This window comes from Emydura macquarii, unplaced genomic scaffold (genome assembly GCF_026122565.2).
Source record: "Emydura macquarii macquarii isolate MOO-44397 ecotype Brisbane River unplaced genomic scaffold, CSIRO-AGI_Emac_v2 contig_2205, whole genome shotgun sequence".
Taxonomy (NCBI): domain Eukaryota; kingdom Metazoa; phylum Chordata; order Testudines; family Chelidae; genus Emydura; species Emydura macquarii.
The window spans coordinates 7,732,384-7,754,309 of NW_027132342.1; the positions used below are offsets into that span (position 1 = coordinate 7,732,384).

The 21,926-nt window shown below is 41.1% G+C and overlaps 1 protein-coding gene across 2 annotated transcripts in view; it reads right to left on the reverse strand.

Annotated features, from left to right (window-relative positions):
- ITPR2 (inositol 1,4,5-trisphosphate receptor type 2) overlaps nucleotides 1-21,926 on the reverse strand; it is a 328,286-nt gene that overhangs the window by 115,852 nt on the left and 190,508 nt on the right. For both annotated transcript variants that reach the window (XM_067559269.1, XM_067559270.1), the window contains exons 36-37: nucleotides 20,448-20,590; nucleotides 18,598-18,706 (exon numbers count right to left, since the gene is read on the reverse strand). In XM_067559269.1, the coding sequence (XP_067415370.1) occupies nucleotides 18,598-18,706; nucleotides 20,448-20,590 (252 nt within the window). The remainder of the gene's footprint in view (nucleotides 1-18,597; nucleotides 18,707-20,447; nucleotides 20,591-21,926) is intronic.

Sequence of the window (21,926 nt, forward strand, 5' to 3'; positions counted from 1 at the left end):
TTTGTTGAACTGTAATTGACATTATTTTATTCTGACTTCTATAAATTTATCCTTAGGTAGCCGCAATATGCTTCTTTCTCGGGTGTTTTTTTTTAAAAAACAGTGCTAGGTCATCCATAAAAATATATTTTATACTTACTTTTAGGAAACCAGAGAAAGATAAAGCCAGAGATCTCGTCTCAGCTTTTGCAAGCCAGGCTTATGTAAGTAAGTATACAGTTACAATGCTATTCATATGAAAACCTCAGCATGTTAACTGCTTATGTAGAAATGAACAGAAAAAGAAGTTACTGAGAGAAATCCTCATGAAACATCACAAATACCATGATTAGTGATTGCCAGTTAATACAAAATGACTCCCATGACTGTTATGTGTAAATACAACCCATTGGGGAGGTGGGGTTCAAATAACAGAATACATTAAGGAATTATCCTATCGAAAATTTCCCAAATGCAAGATCAGCACACAAAAGCCTACCCCATCAAACATAAAATTTTTACAAAGGGGACAAGAACAATTTTCTTCTTATGCTCAAAAAGTGTGCTTTGGCTGCCATGCAAACTGGCTGCACATAAACTGTGGCCCTTGAAAGGCAGAAGAGATTTCACATTCCTTAACATTTCAAATCCTTCAGTTTCTTCTCAGCTCCCCAGCAACTATATTACTCCTTCCAAGGGCAGATGACAAACATCAGATTCCCTTGGGGGCTAAATGCTGAACTTTTCAAAGTTTATTTGAAAGAAGAGAATGGGGTGTGGGGAATCACCGCCTGTGCCATCAGCTTGGTCACGTCAATTTGTTCTTCAACTGCTCGTTAATAAAATAACTTTTATTTTCACTTGCTCTGGTTACTTTCATTTTCTCGGCAGTCACAGTACATTTTCTCTTTAATGTCCCCGGCTAGAAGGTAAGAAGTTTTTTGGCAAAAGTGTTTGCAATTTCAGGTGGACAGCACTCCGAAAAGCCACCAAGGAGCCTCTCTTATATAAAATAATTTATCAAAAGTACTAATAGGCCACCTGCATTCACAAACTTTAGTGTCTGCAGACCAGTATCCCTTGCCAAAACTGTCAACACAACTAGCAAACCATCAATCAGCCACGCAACACAGTACAGAATCAGTTTCCCAGACTGTTGAACTGCTTCTTAAATGCAGTGGCATAATGTATGAGGACCCAAGTACTTTGAGTAAGTGTCTGTAACAAAACGTTTTATTCTCCAATCTATCGGATGCAGGGAGATTGTTTATTTCCTTTTGTTGTTGCTGTTGTTGTTCAGGAAGATTACATAATGCTTAATTTCAGCTCTTGGTGGCATGATGATGTATATGCAATGCAAATATGCTTGCTGGAATTCTAACATCAATTTATCAATTCATGTGCAGCTAATCAACCCATTTGCTTTCTAGCGTATAACAGTAAAAGCTTCTCTCATGCAGACTCACGTTCGTTCTAATTGAATTTCAGGGCCAAGAGCATTGCACAACATGTGATGTGTCTCCAATGGAGAACAGTGCCAGACACTGCAGGCGTTACATAATCACATGCTGTTGTTGGCTGAGAAGGACTGCACTCTCAGTCGCCTCATCGACTTGGCAGTCAGTGTCTCCTCCAATCATGCTCTACAGCTTCAATCTGCACACAGTGTTCACATGCACAGTCACATGTTTTAGGACCTTTGCCGCAGCAAATGGGAATGCGACGTTTTTTCTGTACTAGTCAAAACAGTTCATGAAATCACTCACAAGGCAAAGAAGATTACAGCAGGCTAAGAGATATATAACATTAAGGGCAAAACCCTTACTTGCCAGACCACTGCAGGGGACAGCAGCACACAGCTGGCCTCATGCAGGGTCTCTGAGCCACGCGCTGATGGCAAGGATCTATGGGGAATGCACTGCGCAGCACAGTTTACTGCTGCTCCAGAAAGAAGCAGCATGCACACTCCTCATGCATTTAGTGCCTGCCACTGCATCTGTGCAGCAATCTGGCAACCTGGGCAAGACCCTGACCCAGCAGATGACACCCCATTGGAGCTGTGGAGCACCAGTGGGCAGGATAGCTGCTCTCCCAGTTTATTGCTCAAGAGAAGGCCAGGTTGTAATCCAAATTAGCAGCCGACTGCATTGGAAGGAGGGTGAGAGCTCTCTTCCCCTTCACGCACCCACACAACACAGGGAACATTTACCTTGAGGGATTTTCACCATCCAGACCGGATGCTAATATTTGCTGCTTAATTTTTTTTTTTTTTAAATATGAAATGATGCTGCACACACCTTCCCCCGTGAAAATTAAAAGCTAGATCCACCTAAATCAACAGAATTACCCTGATTTTTCACCAGCTGCAGATCTGCCCTCAAATATAAACTGCGTCTGACAAAGATCGAGCAATGTGAGTAGTTAATGAGCCCCCCCATAAACTGCACACATTTCACACTGCATGCCATCTAACAAATCAGAAACAGTTAGTCATCCTACCCTCCCTGATAACACTTCTACAAAAAGGAAGGGGGAGGATGGTGTGTGTTTCCTATTGGGTCATTTTAACTACCTGCAGCTGCAGGTCTTTGGAGCCAATATCATCCTAAATTCTTCTTCCAGGAGAATGGACACTTCAGCTCAAGTTAAGGCAATTTAGCAGTCAGGATCTTTGAAGTCCATGCCACCAGAGAAGAAGTGAGTCTTTTCATAAATATCAGCATTTCGGGGGCCGGGGTGGAATGGGGCGGGTGGGGGAGAACCGCTGCTTTTTCCAATAGGACCCAAGTTTGGAAGAATTTATGTAGATAACTCAAAGCCGAATTAATTCGAAATCCATACTTATTTAGGCTTTCATTGAAAAAATAGTAGAATCTTTGATTCACAAAGTCCAGGGGCATACTGTATGCTTGATTTAAATAGGAAAAGAGGGGGCCTCGCCAGCTGTCCTCTTGTTTCTGCAATGCTCAGGTGGGAAGCTCAGGTTCCATTTCCGGACCGTAGCATGGAGGAAGTTCATTTAGCTCTGTGGAGGGGAAACCAAGGCAGGAAATTTCTCCTGTGTCTCAACAGTGTCCTCTCTGCCTGTTTAATGTACTGCACTGACAAGTTCCAAAGGGAACTTCCCCTCAAAGTAAGTGGCTAGTGAAAGCATGGGGTGAGAGGGGAGGGAGAAAAGGGATGGAGATTTCCACCAGCCCTTCCCCAAGCAGATAACCAACTGTCTACCTCATTGTGGCCAAAAAAATAAAGAAATACTAGCTGGGTTTAAGCCCATATTTTTATGGAGTCAGAAACAGGTAATGGCAAGATTGGAGCAATTTACAATTCTCCATCACTAGCAATTTTCAAATGAAGACTGGATGTTTTTCTAAAATGTATGCTCTAGTTCAAACAGGAATTATTCCAGGGAAGTTCTTTAGCCTGTCTTAAGCAAGAGGTCGGGCTGGATGATCACAGTGATCCCTTCTAGCCTTAGAAACCATGAAGCTATACTCACCAATAGAACGTTTTGATTCACAGGGGAGCTTTAGGTCAAAATCTTAGGTGGGACACCACAACTTGCGCTTGTCTATTAAAGATACTTTTGAAAAAGTGTCTCTGGGCACTGCTGTGGCTACCAGGCTAATAGTTTTCATCTTCCTCTTCCTGCTGCTACTTTAGAGCCCCCTACTGGAAATGAAAATGTGCAATCTGTAGTCGAGGGCAATAAAGCAGTTCCCACTTCATTAGAAGAAGCTGCAATGTTCAAATAACAATTTTGAAGGACACACAGGGTTTTGAAGAAAGCACATTTCATTTACTCCAATTTTATTCCCTTGTAGTTTTGAGAAGGGCCGTGCTCCGGCTGCCCCAACCGAAAAACCCCACTACATAGCGCTCAGATGGAAAATTGACTTATAGTGCTCAAAGTACTGAACTAACCTACACTGAAGCCAGAACCTGTTGGCTGGCTCAAAACACAACATTATCCCTTGAACACTTGCTTTCCTATTTTCAAACAGTCTTTCTTCAGTCACAAAATCAGATCAAAACAAAGAGAAAAGGGAAACAGAGGGGAAGCTTGGGAAAATGGTAACGACAATGGGAATTGTAAAAGTGAAGGGAATTCCTAGCAGTGGACTAAATGGTACAGCGGTCTCAAAAAATATTGTTTTTTATATATTATTAAATTACATCCCATAGGGACTTGGTGTTTTAAAAAGTAGATGATTTGTATTTTGGCATACTATACAATGTGCTAGTACTTAATACTGAGTAAGGCTAAGCTCCTGCAAAAAACAAAAAAAACCACACACACACACACACACACACACCAACTTCGTTCATGTGAATAGCCTCATTTAAGTCATGTGAATAAAGATACACATGTGCATAACTGTGTGCCAGGTCAGGATCCTAGATATCAGCACCTGTACATAACTTCTCAATGCATCAGGTGAGACTGCAATCTTAGCCAAAGCATCCACGTACCGCTAATCCATAAAGCACTGTATCTTGACCACGTGTGGAACACGTGTTCTGAAGGCATTTTCTTCTTCTGGATGCCACCCCCTCTAGGTGTGTGGAACAGCAGGTATTTGCACACACACACAGGCAGAAGTAGACAATGCTTTGCCTAGATTTCTGCACTGCACGTTATTTGTTTCTGGATAAAGCACATCAGAATCCAAGGAAATCTCTTAGATTTGTTACTCTTGCTCTTTCATGCAGACATTGGCTCATATGGCACCAGGACAAAAATCCAAACCCAAAAAAGAAAACTGGAGATGCGAGACAGCTCTTCCCATATATCATTTTATTTACTGCAAGAACATTAAAGTATTCGGAGGGAGGAATGGACAGTAGCAGTTGCTCTATTGACACTTTTTACAGTGCTTTCTGAAAAAGAACGTTTATTTAATTGTTATTATTATTTCAGATTAATATAGGAAGGTTGAGGATAAATTGTTTCCAACAACCAGGAAAACATTTCATAAAGAGTGTGAAACTGAGAACAGCTCACCGTACAAATCCTATGTTAAATTTCACCACAACATCACAACTAACGTGCTGTTCTGCCAACAACGAATCAATGTGATTACCTACGTTGGCTAGCAAAACTAACTTCGCTACCATAGTATTCTTCAAATAATCAATTGAGCAGAAACGTCACACTCCATTCTTCAGTGATGTTTTCCAGTCCATTCAAAAAAACCTGCTGCACTGAGATATTGAGATATTTAGGGCTAATCAAAGAGGGTAAAACTCATGCCAGTGCACAAGACACACACAAGGCTGTAGGATCCCCTCTAAGCCCTGTTTTAATGCTAAGATGTTCACACTTAGGTGACCTAAAGGCAGGGATTTAAATCCGGGGCTGAAACATGTGGCCTGATTTTCAAAGGTGCTGACTTTCACCCATGGGATTTGGGAGATTCCCTATAGCCACAAACATCTAGCATGTAGCACTTTTAGTGACACACCTGGGTACCTGCTAGGAGAGATGGTGAAGAAGGGTTTGAGATTTGATGCTTGCGCTTCTTGAAGACTGGTGTGAGGTTGGCAGGCAGTCTAAAGGGCATTCCCATCATGCTTCTTCCCTTTTTTGCGCCTACCCAGCCTCCTAGAACTCCATTCCCTCTCCGCTGGGGTCATTTAAGAGCAAGAGAATAATCTCAATCCACTGAGACACTCAGGATAATGTGTCTAAACTTGCTGCAATTTCTCACAGGCCCACCCCAGGAATGGCTGGAAGAGGAACGGACAGAAAAAAGCCACTGATGCCAATTAAAGTGTCCAAAAAAAAAAAAAAAAAAAATCACAAAAAAGCTCACACATGAGGGGGCAAAGGAGTAAAAATGAAAAGAGAAAATGCAGAAAAAAAGGAAGTCTGAAGGAGAGCTGCTATTGCCCTCAGTAGCCCCTTGGAGACCAAACATTCTGCTGAATTCTGTCAGGGCAATTTTCAGGGCAACATAGTCCTTGCCCTCACCCCAAATGACAACTCTGCTACTGCCTCTGGGTCACAGGAACTAGCATAAATTCTCTTTCCTGACAACAATGCCAATTTGAAGTCAAGCCCCCTTTTCCCAAGGCCTCCAGTGCAAATCATGCAAGTCAGCAGAACACGCTCATGATTGTTCAAGGCAATGAGCAACTGCACTGCTGCATTTGGAACAAGCCACGAACGATGGTGAAGCCCTAACAAGAAGAACCTGCAGTAATCAAGCCTTGTCACGAGGATGTGTGTTGCTTGTGAAAGGCTGTCACAAGATAAACATGGCAAAACCTGTGCAAATTGCACAATTCAAAAGAAGTTAAACACCACATTCAAACCTTGTCCAACAAATGCCTTTTCACAGAAAGGACAAGGATAAAATGGCCCCACAACTCCTACCCCTCAATAAGCAGTGTGGTCACCCACATGATTTTATCATGAGTCTCATGAAATTTGGCATTTTTCTTAAAGCTCCATCTCCTGGAGTCAAGTGATTACATGAGATTCTCAACTTTCATTTAAGTAAACAACAGGAAGTTTCTATCCCTTGTACTTGCAAAGGAAAGCTTGAAAACATGAACACTAAAGGCTCAAAACCCAGAAAGCAAATAAAAATAACCCCAAATAGATTAATTTTTGTTAAAATCTCATGATTTTTGAGCCGATCTCATAATTTTGGGGGCCTAATTTGTGATTTTGTAGTGCTTGAGGCTGGCAATACTGAGTAAGGGGAGACATGAAAACAAGAGAGAACCACCATCTGCAAAGGCTTCTGTTTTCCTGGGACTGAAGACAAAGCAGCTCTGACACATCCAGCTGGCAATATCATCCAGGCATTCCTCCAAGGCCAAACATACAGGGTAAAATCCTCATCAGATGAAAAATCCTTATCAGAAGCTGTTCCTGTGTTTGCACAATAGCCGCTTTTCAAAGTCCAATACAGTATACACTTTCTCTTGAAACTGGGCGGGGGGGTGGGAGGGGGGGATCGTTGAGACGACGTTATGGACTAATCATGTGCTAAATGTATTTAGCGAAATCACATCCCTTTGAAATTATATAAGCGTCAACCAAGTCAGAAAAGAGCAACTTTTCATTTTCCACTCAGTTGTGCCTAGACAGACTTCAGGATCAGCTTGTGCCTGTGCCCAGGAACAGCCCCTCTCCCCTCTTGTTTAGGGAGGCTGGGGTATTGAGTGAGCTCCTGCAGCTACTTATAAGGTGGTGCTCACTTGTCCCTGGTGTCTGTCTGCATAACTCTGCCCAGGGCGGATATGGCTACACCCCAATTAGACGTTGCGGCTGGCCTGTGCCAGCTGACTGGGGCTCATGGGGGTGGGGTCAAGCTAAGAGGCTATTTAATTGCTCTGTAGACCACTCCGGCTCGGGCTTTCAAATGCGCCCTGGGACCCTTCACAGGGTCCTAAAGCCTGGGCTTGAACCCAAACACGAATGTCCACATCACAATTAAACAGCCCCTTAGCCTGAGCCAGGTGGCGTGGGCCAGCTGTGGGGGTCTAATCGCAATGTAGATATACCCTGAGGGAGGAGCTCCACCACCTCCTAGCCCCTATCCCACCCATTTGCTTGCAAGGGGAATACCTGGAGAGCCGGGGTTGTGCTCCATATCAGAGCATGTGCAAAGAAGGGGATAAAATGGAGGGGAGCGGGGGCCTTGCTCCTCTTATTCTTCAGCTTGGCTGAGTAAGACAAGGGCACAATCTACCCCGACATCTAAAAAAGAGGTGTATTTTTTTTTTTATTTAACAAACAAAATAATACCATAAATTGAGGATTTCTATGTAAACTAGATTCCTGACAATATACTACCGAGTCACAAATCTCAGACTAAAGAGATTTAGGTAAAACTGACAAAAGCTTAACTATTATTACGGCTATACCTAACCATAACTAACCGTTCCATTATAAAACAGAGATCAAAGATTTGGATATAGTGGCAGCACGCCGATTTCTTTTTTATTACCGGCTCCCTGGGACTATCATAAATATTCATTGGCTACCCTTAATACAGTGCATCAAATTCTGCTCACCGCTATATCTTGTGTAACAGCGAAGTACAAACAGGGCTGTTGCTCTAACATATTAAATACAGCAACATTAAATTTGTGACAATCACCAGCAAATAAAACACCCATCCACCCACCCCTCCCAAGGGAACTGAAAATTAAAGCAGACATTTCCTCTCACACCCTCTGTGTGCTGCAGACATTTGACTGTTGAGTGAGTCCATTTGTGCAGAGACAAATAGCTGAGCTTCTACCACAGTGGTCATATTATATAAGTCCACAGTTGCCACGCAGTGGTGTCTGAGATACTGCAGCATTTCTTTAGCTTTGCTAAGGAAAAAAGACGGTTACTTACCTTCGTAATTGGTGTTCTTTGAGATGCATTGCTCATGTCCATTCCATTCTGGGTGTGTGCATGTCCACGTGCACGGTTACCGGAATTTTTTTCCCTTAGCAGCATACATAGGGCCAGCTCTGATGCCCTCTGGAGCCCTGCGCTCAGACCTCGGTATATGAGGCATTGATGATACCATAAACTGGTATCCCAGAGTCGGGGATGGCTCAGTGCCCTGAGTGGAGAGCCCAACTTCAGCTGCCCTAATGCGGGGTGGCTGGCCCAACATGGGACCTGCGCCTGGCCCCGCTTTCCTATCCTTTTTTGGTGCAGGGGAACGACCTCTGTCAGAGCACGGCTTCTTCTGCCGCTTCTTCGGTGATGCAGAAGAAGAGCGGCACCGAGAAGGCCCTGGTGCCGGCAGTGCACTTTGCACCAAAGCTGACATGCTTGGCACCGAGTTGGAAGGGGGCAGTTCCGAGGCTCGTGTTAGTGCCGCCTCCGTCAGCAGGGCTTTCAGGCAGATTTCTCTGTCCTTTTTAGTCCTCGGCCTGAATCCTTACAAATCCCACACTTGTCCTTCCTATGCGATTCCCCCAGGCACTTTAAGCAACTGTCGTGGGGGTCACTAAGCAGGAAGGGGTCGTTGCAGGTAGAACACGGTTTGAAGCCCAGGGACCGGGGCATGCCCCACTCCCAGGGAAGGTCCCTAATGGGGCTAGCACTCAACTATTAACTATACACAAACTAACTTAACAGAAACAAAAGGCAACTAAACTAACTACTAGAGAGAGCTCCGAACACTTGCAGTAGCAAGCAAGAGAGAGAGAGTTCCAGCAACAGTGATGGGTGGAAAGAAGGAACCGAGGGGGCACAGAGCTAGAGGTGCTTCTTATACCACGGCATGAGCGCCGGGCTTCAAAGGGCGCCAGAACCAGCTTTACGGATACCGGTAAGGGAAAAGAATTCCAGTGACCCTGTACGTGGGCGCACACACCTTCAGAATGGAATTGACGTGAGCAAGCACTAGAAGAAGAACTACAGTCGCTCAAATATCATAGTGTGCGGTAATGGTTAGTAAAATATGGACTTTTTTTAAGGGCAACCATTGAATGAAAGTCCTCCTCAGCATTCTGTTGGCTAACAATCTAGAAGAAGAGGTTAACTCATGTGATGGCAAGGAAGCAAATGTGCAGGAGAAGTTCAGGGGACAACGCCAGCCCTATCTTTCAATGTGTCCCATGGGGCTTTTATTCTCTTTTGATTTTATATGCACAAGTAAAACCACGACTATCTCAAACTCCAGGTAGTCTGCAATTTGTTTCAGTCCCGTGATCCATAATTCATGTGTCCTTTTGAACCAGCCTTCTCTCCCCTTGAGGTAGTCCCTCCAAGAGAGGCACATTGGCAAAGCAGGGTAGGAAAGTTTGTGCTGCAGCTGCCTGTGTAGCTCCTGTTCTGTGGATAAACAGAGGACTCGGGTCTCCAGGGCTGTCAGTCTGACACTTTAAACATGTGGCACAATCACTTAAAAATGGGTGGCCACGGAAATTACATTTTCATTATTTTTAAGTGGCTCAGAGAACATCAATGCACATAAACCAGTTCACGTGCTGTTAGTGTTCAGTAACATCTATTCCTTTTAGAACACCGCAGAGAGTGCATATTAAAATCCCTACCAAGTAATGTAACTCCACATTTGAAGCAATGCAATTCTCATGATAAAGAGAAATTGAAAGGGAGTAAGGAATCTAAATATATACTATTTATTTACATACACACACACACGGGAAGGTCCATGTGCTAAACTATAGAGGCTTTTTATAAATTAATTTATCATGCACCTTTGACTATCTCATCTCCCTGTACACCCAATCCATCTCCTAGGAATTTATTCTAACGGCTTAAAAACACTTAGACGCTTCATACACCTGCTATTTAAAAAAAAAAAAACACCCTGCCACAGAAGTCTAATCCTTTCTGTAATTCATTTATCTGCAGCTGCATATGCTTTGATGATACAGTGCTTGATCCAACTAGCTATGGTTGGCCTGTAATTTGAATTCCAGACAACTGGAAGTATTTAGTGAAATCATCATGGCTAGCATTAAAAGAAAAAAGGGCAGACATCCCATTGGTGTTTCTAACACAGTAGTCCTGTTGATGTCCATTTACACACAAAAAAAAGTGAATTGAATTTTACCCAAATCTTGGTGAAAGTTTCCCATTAACAGCTTTCCCCTATGCCAATGTCTTTTAATCAATAGCACCAGTAATAGGGCGTTGTTCAAAACCCAATGAAGTCCATGGGAATCTTTCTATCTACTTTACTGGGTTTTGGATCCTCCATAGAGAGGATGGCACATGAAAAAATAGTACGTGAGTATCTGTGTATGTAACGTATCTTGAAATCAATAGGATCTATGTGCATGCAACCTAGTTTGGTTCTCTGGTGCTCGGAAAACTAGCAATAGTATCAAACAACTTCTCTTTGTTAGTGCTTTGGATGGAGTTTTCAAAATTAGAGTTTACAGAAAAAAAAACTAATTTATTTTACATTCTATGAGGATGATGTACTTTATGTGTGGAAGAAAGAGGATATAAGATCCAAAAGAATTATGGATTTAACAGTCAGAATTTGGAGATTAATAACTGTAATTATGAAACAATTCTAGCTAACAGCTTCACATATTATGAAAAAGGAATAGAATATATCGTGTTGAGATTTTACTGTCTACAGGATGCAGTACATTTACATCCATATGTTTTCTCAGCCTTGAAAAAGATATTGCACATGATATCCTACAACTAGATTTGGTTACAACTTTAGAGAATGACAAAACAAAACAAAATTGGGGGGGGGGGGGGGGGGGAGACAGAGAAGAAAAGTGAAGACCAGAGCGTATTATTTTTACTGTATTATCAGCTGATGAAAGTGTGTAAGTAGCGTTAATTCTTTACAGATAAAAAATATATTTTGGATCATTCTGGCAACTAATAGTTATATTAAAAAAGAGGGCAAAATCATCACAGAAGATGATCCAAAATGGCAATTAAGCATATGTTTAAGTGCAAGCGCACACAGTCCCGCGGAAGTCAATGGAAATATGTACTTAAAGTTAAACATGTGCATAAATGCTCTGATGGATCAGGGCCTACATTGTAATAGGGGCCAGAGGTGCCTTTTGCTATCTTTGGTTGGCAGGATTGTGGTTCTGACTTCTCATTTCAGTTATGGAGTGGACAAACATTCTTTCCTTTGTCAGCTCCAGATGGATTAGCACAATATACCATGGTTGAGCCTATCCTTGAAGCTGGCCATTGTAAGCATCTTACATCTGACTCCAAGTAGAAAAATGGCTTTCTACGCATTCTGAAGATAATCCAAGGTGTTAGTTTTAATCTAAAGTCCTACATACTCTGGGACCTGGCGACCTACAGCGTGAGAATACCTCTCTCCCTGTGCACCATTCTTAATTATTAGATTAGCAGAGGTGCTTCTATGGACATTTCCTAGCTTTTAACTCTGTAGAGCATTCAATGCAATATTCTTTATTGTGGCACTTGCCTCCTCTGAGCTCCTTCAGAGCCTGTTGCATTTCTTGACCATCAGGAGGTCAGTGCCAACTGCATCAATTTGCTCAAACATCTGCTTAATCTTGGGTTCAGTGGGGAGATTTTAAGTGATGTGTAGGGATGGGAAGCAGGGGGGTATGTCTATTATTGCTGCCTCTAAGAACAGCATTGTCATTATGGGTTTTTATGGAAGATTATGAAGATGCACTTAGAGGTTATTGCAATGGACAAATAATGAACGTCTCTATAAATATTAATAAATGAACAAAGTCCAGTAGGACACTCAGAGACTTTACCTCATAAATGAAGTAGTGCAGTATTCTACTGTAATGGTCCCAAACATTACATGTTACAATAACAGTGCTCCAGTGTTTGGTCATATTACTGCAGAACACTAGTTTTATATATGTGCCAGAAATATGCAACAACAGCATGCTTCAGTGGATGTCACGAGGCCCAAGACATCATGGCCAACACCACGTAGTTAGTACACAGACAACATCACATGCTCTATGCTATTTGTTTGCTTAATTATTACAGCTTGGAACCTAAAGGGGAAAAGTCAAATAGTGTTAATTTGTTTCTCTGTATGTTTTATTTCTTTTCCTTTTCAAGTGCCACCATGAGGGTACCAGGCATAGGGAATTTGAAAGTATTTTGTGTTTGGTCATATGTATCCCAATACACCCACATGACGGCTGCTTAAAATTCATTGCTTCCTTCAGTCACTGCAACAGAAAAGGCATGCACTAGCCTTCCTGGACAGCATGGGATTGCAGGGCGGGGCCCACAGGGCAGTCCACACACCCATGGGGTTGCACTATTGCAATAGCCAATTGAGTAGTTTGTCTAAGAGAAGGGCTCTCACTGGGTAGTCCTGGTACCTGCCATAGGTTCATGTGGTGGTGAGAAATAGGCATACAGAAGAAATTCAAGTTAGAGTGCCAGTTTTTTCTTTAAACATGCCCTGCCTTGTATTATATTTTAATATTTATAACAGACAGGTAAAGCCATGATTATGGGTCAAAAAATCCAGATGTCTGTATCTGTCCTCATTGACCCCCACCATGTGTTTATAATTTGACTTTCAATTTATAAATCTCATCTACAAGCAACAAGCACTAGAACAAGCACACAGAGACCCAGGGTATTGGACCAAGCCATGCATTTAAAAGCCAAATCTTTTCAGTTTTTCATTAAACTCCATCAAATCAGTCAACATCTGTAAGCACTTTCCAGATTAGAATGAGGCAATGATGATGATGACAGGCAGGAAACAATCAGCAAGCAGGTGACCTATGAAACCACTAAAGTAGAAGGTTGCACAGATGTCAGCATATTATGAAATCTCTATTGAGCTTTGATCACTAATGGTACTTTCTGATTGGCTGTCAATGACATCATACCTCTGGCAATGATATCCAATAAATACACAGGGTCTGATGCTTTCCTTTACTCTCATTTATAAAGTCCATTAGATGATAATAGAAAAGTCAATCCAGGTGGTGAATTTCTACAATTTTATTGTGATACTTGGGTGACAAAGTCATTTGACCTTCCACCTTATGCTTTAAAACTCCACTCAAGGTGTGCTCTAGTTGCTTATAAATGTATTGCTGATTGCTCATGACATATATTTAAATACTGTCTCATTTCTCAGTGAAATATTTTCTCTTTTTACAGCAAAAAGAGTTGATGTTATAAAGTCCTGAAATGGGACATTGTCAATTTAGGGTGTTTTACAGTATGTTTTAAAATGTTTTACAAAACTAATAAACATCATGAGATTTTTTTAATTTTCAATTACAAGTTTTTAGATTGGATTTAAATATTCCCTATAGTGTTTATAACCCCAACACTGAAGCAATCTGAAAAAAACATGGAGTTAAATCAGTGAGTAAAGTGAACAATTTTTGGTCTACTGACTGGAAATAAAACAGAAATTGGCTAGCACACCATCTTTCTTCAAGCAGATCACAAATAAAACAAAACAGCATAGGCGGTGAAAATTAATTTTGATTTTGTAAATGCTTGCCGTACTGCTAATCCAAAGCGTTATTAGTAACACAGGTAAGGGAATTCCTCTCCCTTCCTTCCCACCCTGCCATTTAAAATAATAAAGTCTCTTTAAATTACTGCTGTAGCTCACAGGAACACAAAGTGATTACTAAGGGCTATGGGGACACATTTTCCCCAATAGATAAAGGGATCCAACTCCCTTTGTTTCATGTATCTGAGGGCAGAATTTGGAATGCTCCTGCTAATTAAGTCATTGGAGTTTTGCCACTGACTTCAGTGGAAAAGAATCAGGCCTTTAGAAAAGCAGTAAATATTACCAATTCATTGGCAACAACAGGCAACCTACAGGTTCTTCAGGGAGTAATGTACATTTGTAAAAAGATTTCTAACCTGTTCTTTGTTGTTATCACTGCTAAAAACAAGCAGCAAAGGGTTGTTAATACTGTGTCACTAAAAGATGAATAAAGAAATCTCAATATTTCACAACGTAGAACTATAAATCTAGTTGTGTGGTAGAAAATAAATAAACAAACAAAAACAAACAAACAAACAAATAGAGTAAAACTGTTTTAAAAGTGGGGCAATCATTTTCAGACGTTTTCCAAAAAGGTAAAGAAGCATGGGTACTCACATTTCTGATACACAATTAAGTAGCTTGTAGGTTTTTTCCCCCCCAATGATACTTAAACATTGCTTTAATTTTTCATTCGTATTGTGGATCAACATCTAAAACTGGAAACACAGTATAAAATATGGGTTCCATACCACAAAAAGCCCTTGCTCGTGCACATAGTATAGCTTGCATGAATAAAGACTATTAACTTTAGTGGGAACTATTAATGTGAGTGAGTGTTTCAGGTTTGATTCCTACCATTCTACCATACATTTTTAAATGTACTACCATTTGTTGAAGAGTGAACTAATATTACAGTAAGAACATATAAAAATCACAGTATGCATATATTACATATACACACACATCATCAGAGGGTAAATTTTTCAGAAGTGCCTAGCTCACTTAGGATCCCCTTGAAATTCAATGGGACAAACCTCCAAGGTCACTTAGCTATTTTTGGTAATGCGACTTAGGTGCTTTTGAAAATTTTACCCACATTCAACAGCAGAGATGGAACTGCAGCTGAAGTAAGGACTGATCTCAGATATCAGATAAAGCTTGAACTGAATTCAAATCAAAATGTTGACAGGACAGAGCTAATACAAACCCGCATTCTCTTCAATCTCGCTCTCTTTTTTTAAAACTTCTGAAAATTAAAGTTGACTTTTATCTGCAACACAATTGCAGCATGGGCAATGGTAGCACAAGCATTCCCCCATAACACCTTACCAAAGTTCCTCAACCCTGCCCCGGAAGGGTTGCCTAAAGAAGTGAAAGCATAGTTCAGTTTTCATGCCCAGTCAGAAAGGCACTAGTTTTGCTAGTGATTCACCAAGTGTTGGACTGAAACTTACGGTGGTAATAATTTTCTGTCATTATCTATCGAAGTCCAATCAATAACCAAGAGGTTTTCTATTCCATTATTACTGTAATTCCCCAAACCAAACTTTTGAAAGCTGAGCTTCCTTTCAGGAAAATGAACTGATAGGGCTCCCCATCCAACCCCCTCCACAACCTCACAACGTGTTGGCAAAGGCTTACCCATCTTAAATATATACATCTTCCATGACACCCTCCTCCACAGTGGGTGTTGTCCCACACCTTGGGAAGCTTTGCCTTAAACCCTCCAAGCATTCTTTGTCTTTTAGAAGCACCAGCATACTACACACCATCACATCATTAGCTTGCTATGTTTTGATGGTGATCTAGTGAATGCATATCAACGGCTAGAGCCACAATACAATTTGTGTTAAGCCATTTTTGGGAAGGGAGTGGGAGCAAGAAATCAAACTCTTTGTCTTTTTAAATTTTCTTTAGAAAATGTGTCACTTAGTTTCACTGTGCATCAGTTCCCCCTCTCTAAATCAGGGGTGATAATAATGGCCTCTCTCTCAAAGGTAAGGTGATTATAAGCATACTGAAGATTGTGAGGTGCTCAGACACTGAAGTAATCAGGGCCAGATAACTATAACTGATCAGCAGATTTCATTATGATTCTCCCCCTCTTTCTTATCATGAGAAGTTCTGCAATGAACTTTAACTGAAAGTTTATAGTTTGCACCAAATGGAATGCTCAAAATACAGTATAGTACAAAATACAGACTCATGATTAACATACATTCAGGTCTTTTGCCGTCAAAAGTTCATTTGGTGCCATGTACTCTAATTCTGTGTTTTTCAGTATTTTGATTACACAAGAGAATAGAATTGATGTAGTGTTTTTCAGGGCAAGCCAGGCAGTTCACTATGCGATTTTTATCCTTTCTGGAGTTCATAACATAAGCTGTGACTCCCAAAAAGCGAGGAAAGGACTTGCAAAACTATACAATAGGTCACATGTTTTGGTTTATTATCCTTCTCCACTATAAAATTCACAGGTCTCAGAACAGCCTGGAGGGGATATCAGCCTTTTATTTTTTCCCCCTAAAACCATTAACGTACAGTCTCCCTGTGCACTATCAAGATAACGATGCACAACTGAGCTGCATTTGCTGATGTCCCTAGATGCGCACTCCTGAGGACTGGAAGCTGGGCTGTCTTGTTAAGGGATCCCTAACTGTGGAACTTACTCCCCCTGGTGGTTTGTCTTAACCTCAGTGTATCAGCCTCCAGTGCAGGGCAAAAGGTGCATCTGACCAGACAAGCCTTTACCGAATATCTATGAATTAAGGTATTGTCTTCTCTTTCCCTGTTTTCCTGCGTTTTGTTATCTGGTGGCTATGTGGCTCTTTTGGAAAGGCTTAGCATGGTTTCCCAATGTGAACAGTTTCAAAAGGAAATTTTTCTGTGCAGGTGACTCATGGGGATGTACGCACTAAAGCTGTTGAAATAAAAATGAATAATAATAGCTGATTCAGCCATGAAAATTATGCTACGACACCTAGACAAATCGCTATCTGCCATGGACTGAGTGCATTGCTCTTGGAGCAAAATTCTTTGCAGAAGGTGAGGAGGAGGTAAAGTCATTCTTTGTGGATGGGCTGCTTTTGTACAGAGAAAAGTCACTGCTTTGCTACTGCTGTCTTTGTCTTGGTTTGACTGGGTTGTTTTTTTAAACTACCTCGCAGGCTGTCTAGAGCCTGAGCACAATGTTCTTTTTATATCCCTATGTTGAAATCAAAGCAAACAGTGTATAATAAAAACACAGGCACCACGAATATACCATATTTCTAATATGTAGCTTATCTATCATAAGAGAAGAAACTGAAGTATTGCTGTCTTATCACATCATATGACAGCGCTGAGACATGGAATTTAACGAGTAAAATCCAAATCACCCAGAAATATGCACACATCTCAATACGCACAAAACCTTCCCTTCATCATTAGGGGCTTTCTATTCAAAATTAAGCTATATGATCTATCCTGGTTGTTGATAATTCTGCTAGGTACTGTAAAATGGATGACCAGCATAAAATCAGAATCTGTACATACCAGAGCGTGGGCACAAGGAGAAGTGAAATGTGCCACATAGGATCAACAATTTTTCTTAATTTAAAGTGATCCCAGTATATACTTGACTGTAGGTGTTGATTATGAGCAAATGTAAATTATTTCTGTGACAGCTGAATTAATCACCCTACGATTCATTTTAATATAAAGTAGAATTAATATCCAGAATGAATGATAAGAAATACCAGTAAGAGGAAACTATACAAAACATGAAAAATTTGTCAAGACAGATGGATTTTGAATCAGTTTAAAATGTCTAGCCTTGGACAATTAACATGTAAACCAGGATCCAGTCACCATGACCCTAAAGTGCAGGCAAGATCAAAGGGACATTTGGAAATCTAGATGTTGAGAGAAGAAATTGGGGAACTGTTCTGGAGCTTACCAAGGGGGATGTTACCAGACACAGAAAACAGTAGCCATTGTAGAAAGCACAGAGACGATTCCACTTCCCCCCACGCGGTACATCTGATTAAACATTACATACTCCCTGATACACCTTTAGCAGCTGGGATGTGAGATGAGGAGGAGAAAGGATGAACTGGACACTTGAAACCAAAAGGGATATGTCTCTGACAGGCTAAGCAATGAGAGAGCACTCTAGAAATATATGCTGTTACATTGTTACAGCTATACCAAACTTGTTTCTTGCCAAGGATCTATACAGGACCAAATAGGTTATGCCGACTGTTTCTTTTATTTTAATCTAATTTTCTCTTTCTTAATTTAGTTAGATCTTTTGAGTCTGACTGTTTTGTGGTGAGGGTGCTGTGGTACATCCTTAAACCGCTGACCTCTTGTGAGAGACCACCAGGGAGAAAACCATATTTATGCTGCACAAAGCTGAGACATTCCCCTAAGCTTCTCAGCTACTGGTTGTAGTCAACACAGGGACCGCAATGGACCATGAGGAGCATCAGGTAAAGGGGACTGAAGGTTACAATTTCTATGATGTAACTTCTGCTTTAGGGACAATATATTACCTCTAACGTGTGACAAGTTAGAATCATATAGCATTTTTCTGAAATTCTAGGGCCAATATTCTATACCATGTTGAAAGCTTTTTTTTTTTTTTTTTTTTTTTTTTTTTTAAATACTAAAATGGCAACAGTACCTCTTCCGCAAAGCTGTCTTTCTTGTCGAGCATTTCTCGTAACGTCTGAAGAATTTTAATGCATAGTTTTTCTTCTTTTTCCATTAGCTTCTTTGTGTGATTAATCAACCTTAAAGTAAAACATGGGACTTTATATAGAGTATTGCACATTGTCTCCAAGCCAGACAACATGCATTTTATGCAGAAATTGTTTGTTATATTTTTCCTGAAGGAAATACAAATAGACCAGGGTATGTATTATGAAAAAAGAAATGGGCCCCAACCCTAACCCTCTTGGCCTTTGAGGACATTTGGAGTCTGCATCCGATTTTGCTGCTGGTGCCTAAATAATGGACAGAAAGAGAATCCCAGATCCATATACACCTACATTTTTAGAGGGTTTGAAATCCAGACCAGGATCCAAATATTGCCATTTGGGCCTATTTTTCTCTAAAATTTATCACGTTATCTGCAGGGCCCATCATTTATCCTACAAACTTTAAAAAGAACTTTAAAGTTTTTTGGTAGTAAAAACACTTATTTTACAATTATCGAGTGGCTTCCATCCAAAATGATCCAAATTATTTCACAAAAATGTTGTACTAGAATCACTATGCTCAGCACAGATATGCAGTCACCTCTGGATGGAATGCAGCAGCTGTTTAAGTGCACATAGGAACTCTACAAGGCAGTTTAGGGCAGCAAGGAAAATAGAATTCACCATCCAAATAAAACTACAAGAGGAGCTGAGGAAGGCAAAAGGTCATTGCTGAAATCAGAATTCAGCAAAGACACGATCATGGAGCTGCATAAAGCATCATTTACATCTAATCCGAAAGTTATCATCATGCTGGGTTCAGTACTAAATTATCACTTCCTAGAGCACGCTGGGATTTCTTTGGATGTTTCCCATTCGAGTGATCACCAGATTCATGAGATACAAGTCCACCATGGTCTAAATGCAAGTCATATTTTTATTTAAAATATTTTTAAAATGACGACATATTAATAGTGCCACTTGTATAGTATTAGAAGGTATTACTGAGCAACACAAAATCATTTTAATAAACTGTATTCCTTCCACACCATGGGCCAAATCATGCAGTCTTTACTCAGTCAAAACTCCCATTGACTTTCAGTGAAAGTTTTGACACTGGGGGAAAAAGATGCAACATTTAGTCCTATTTTTAAGACGTATCAAGTATACAATGCTACCTGCGCAGAGTATGCAAAAAGCTGAGGAATCAGGAAACCAGCCAAATTTTCACAGTGCTCTCAAGTTACCTCTGAAGTATATAGTTCCTCAAGGGCAAGTAGGGCATCTAACTAGAGGACCAATAAAGTAAAACTGAACAGCTCTATTCCAATGCCCAAAGTGCAAATAAAACCTCTTGTAATTCAAAACCATGTAAGGGTGCCAGTGTAATGTACATTCAAAAGAGCTATTTCAGCATTTACAATTTCAAATAAACACCAAAGGAAGTATTTACTTTGTCTCAAAATACAGCTCAGCATGCCCCAATAGAATCTGAATTAAAAACAGATATTTCTAACATGGAAAGTCTGAGACCTTACAAGGTATTTGAGGGCAATTTAACATAAATGGGAATTAAGAAAACAGAAATTTGGTGAGACAGTCTTAATTTCAGCAAGCCATAAAGGTTTTAATTTTAATCAAGTCATACATACAACCCCCTTACTAATGGCACACGTAAACTATGTAACAAAGAATATAAACAACGGGTTTCAGTGACACGTGGGCTGCTGAGTGCCTAAGTGCCTTTGGAAAACAGAAGTTAGGTGCTCTTGAAAAATGTTACCCTTCTTGTCTTCACAGAAAAAACAAACAGGACTCTTTTTGTGCCACTTACTTGGACAAGAAAGCACCACATCTTATTCTTGCATCACTCCCCTCAGGAAAGAGAAGTTCAGGGCTATGCAATACATCAACCAACACTGAGAATTCAGCCTGCATCATGGGGGTGAACTGCTGTTCCAAGGAGGATACTACATCCTAAATAAAGAGGCAGAAGAAAACAGTCAGTGATGGAAAGAGCTGGTCCAATCACACTTGAACGATTTAGCTGAGGAATATCATGCTACATGAATGAATTTGACAAATATTTGTTCTAAGTTGGTGTCCCGCCTCCAATCAGCCCACGATGCCAGTCTTACCACCCACTTGTTACATTTCTAAACAAGCACCTCCATACTTTCTCCCATGCTGCCCATCACAGCTTCCCATAAACTTCCACAGAGCTACCTCACTGCCCTCCTTCAAAACTCTCCTTTGCTGTGATGTCGGCAAAAAGCTTCACAATGGTTAGGAAACCAGTGTGCTGAAATCACTGCCTTGCATAAATGTTTTGCTTGTACTCCCCTATCTGTCTGTCTGTATCCACCTGTTGTCTCTTGCCTTATATATACACACCTCTTTTCTGTAAGGCATGGCGATGTGCACTGGAGGAGTGTGATTTCTATAGAGTGCTATGTGTTGCACACTAACTGGCCCACGTAGATCCTGCTGCGGTGCATTAAATGTTCCCTAGTGCACGTTAACATAGTCCTCTTTCAAAGAGCACGATGTTAAATGCACAGCAGGGAACTTTTAGTCTGCACCAGCAGGTCCGCCGGGCCACTTAGCGTACAACACGTTGCTGTGCTTTAGAAATCACACCTCTCTAGTGTGCATTACTGCACCATGTAAACAAGATTCAAAGCTCTTTGGAGCATACAGTGTCTCGAACGCCAGCACATCTCACACCACAGGATGAGATCCCAGCATCCTCCAATGGTACAGAAGCAATGTAGCGGCTCCTACGCCCCTCTACCCTCTTTTCACCTGCAATAGAGGGTTTGGACATGAGAAATAAGGCCTGGCTGGTCTTCCTGGCCTGCGGCAATCATAATGGCCCAGTTGAAAATGACTCCCGTGGGGGCTGAATTAGGTCATAGAAGTACAAGGCCCAAAGTGTTGGCTTCCCTTTGAATAGGTGCACAGTAGAAGGTAATCTTGTGCACTCTCCCCACCTTGCAGAAGTGTGCACCGCTAGCCACAATCGAGCATCAAGTTTGCAATAAATGAATTTTTTCTCTGATTCTTTACCTATATACACAACATTGTGACTGTCCAGTCAGGGTTCAGGGGTGCAATTCAGACCAGTGAAGGGTTGTATCACCACTTGCCCTGCAATCCTGCATGCCTTACAATGCCTGGCTACTGGGACGCTCAGTCAGCAAAAGAAGCATGCAGATCACACCCCGAGTATCTGGGTGTTAAACAGCCCTGGATCAGTAGCTGACCCCAGCAGCCTATCTACAGCCCAACAATCCCTCTCTGGCTTCCACCA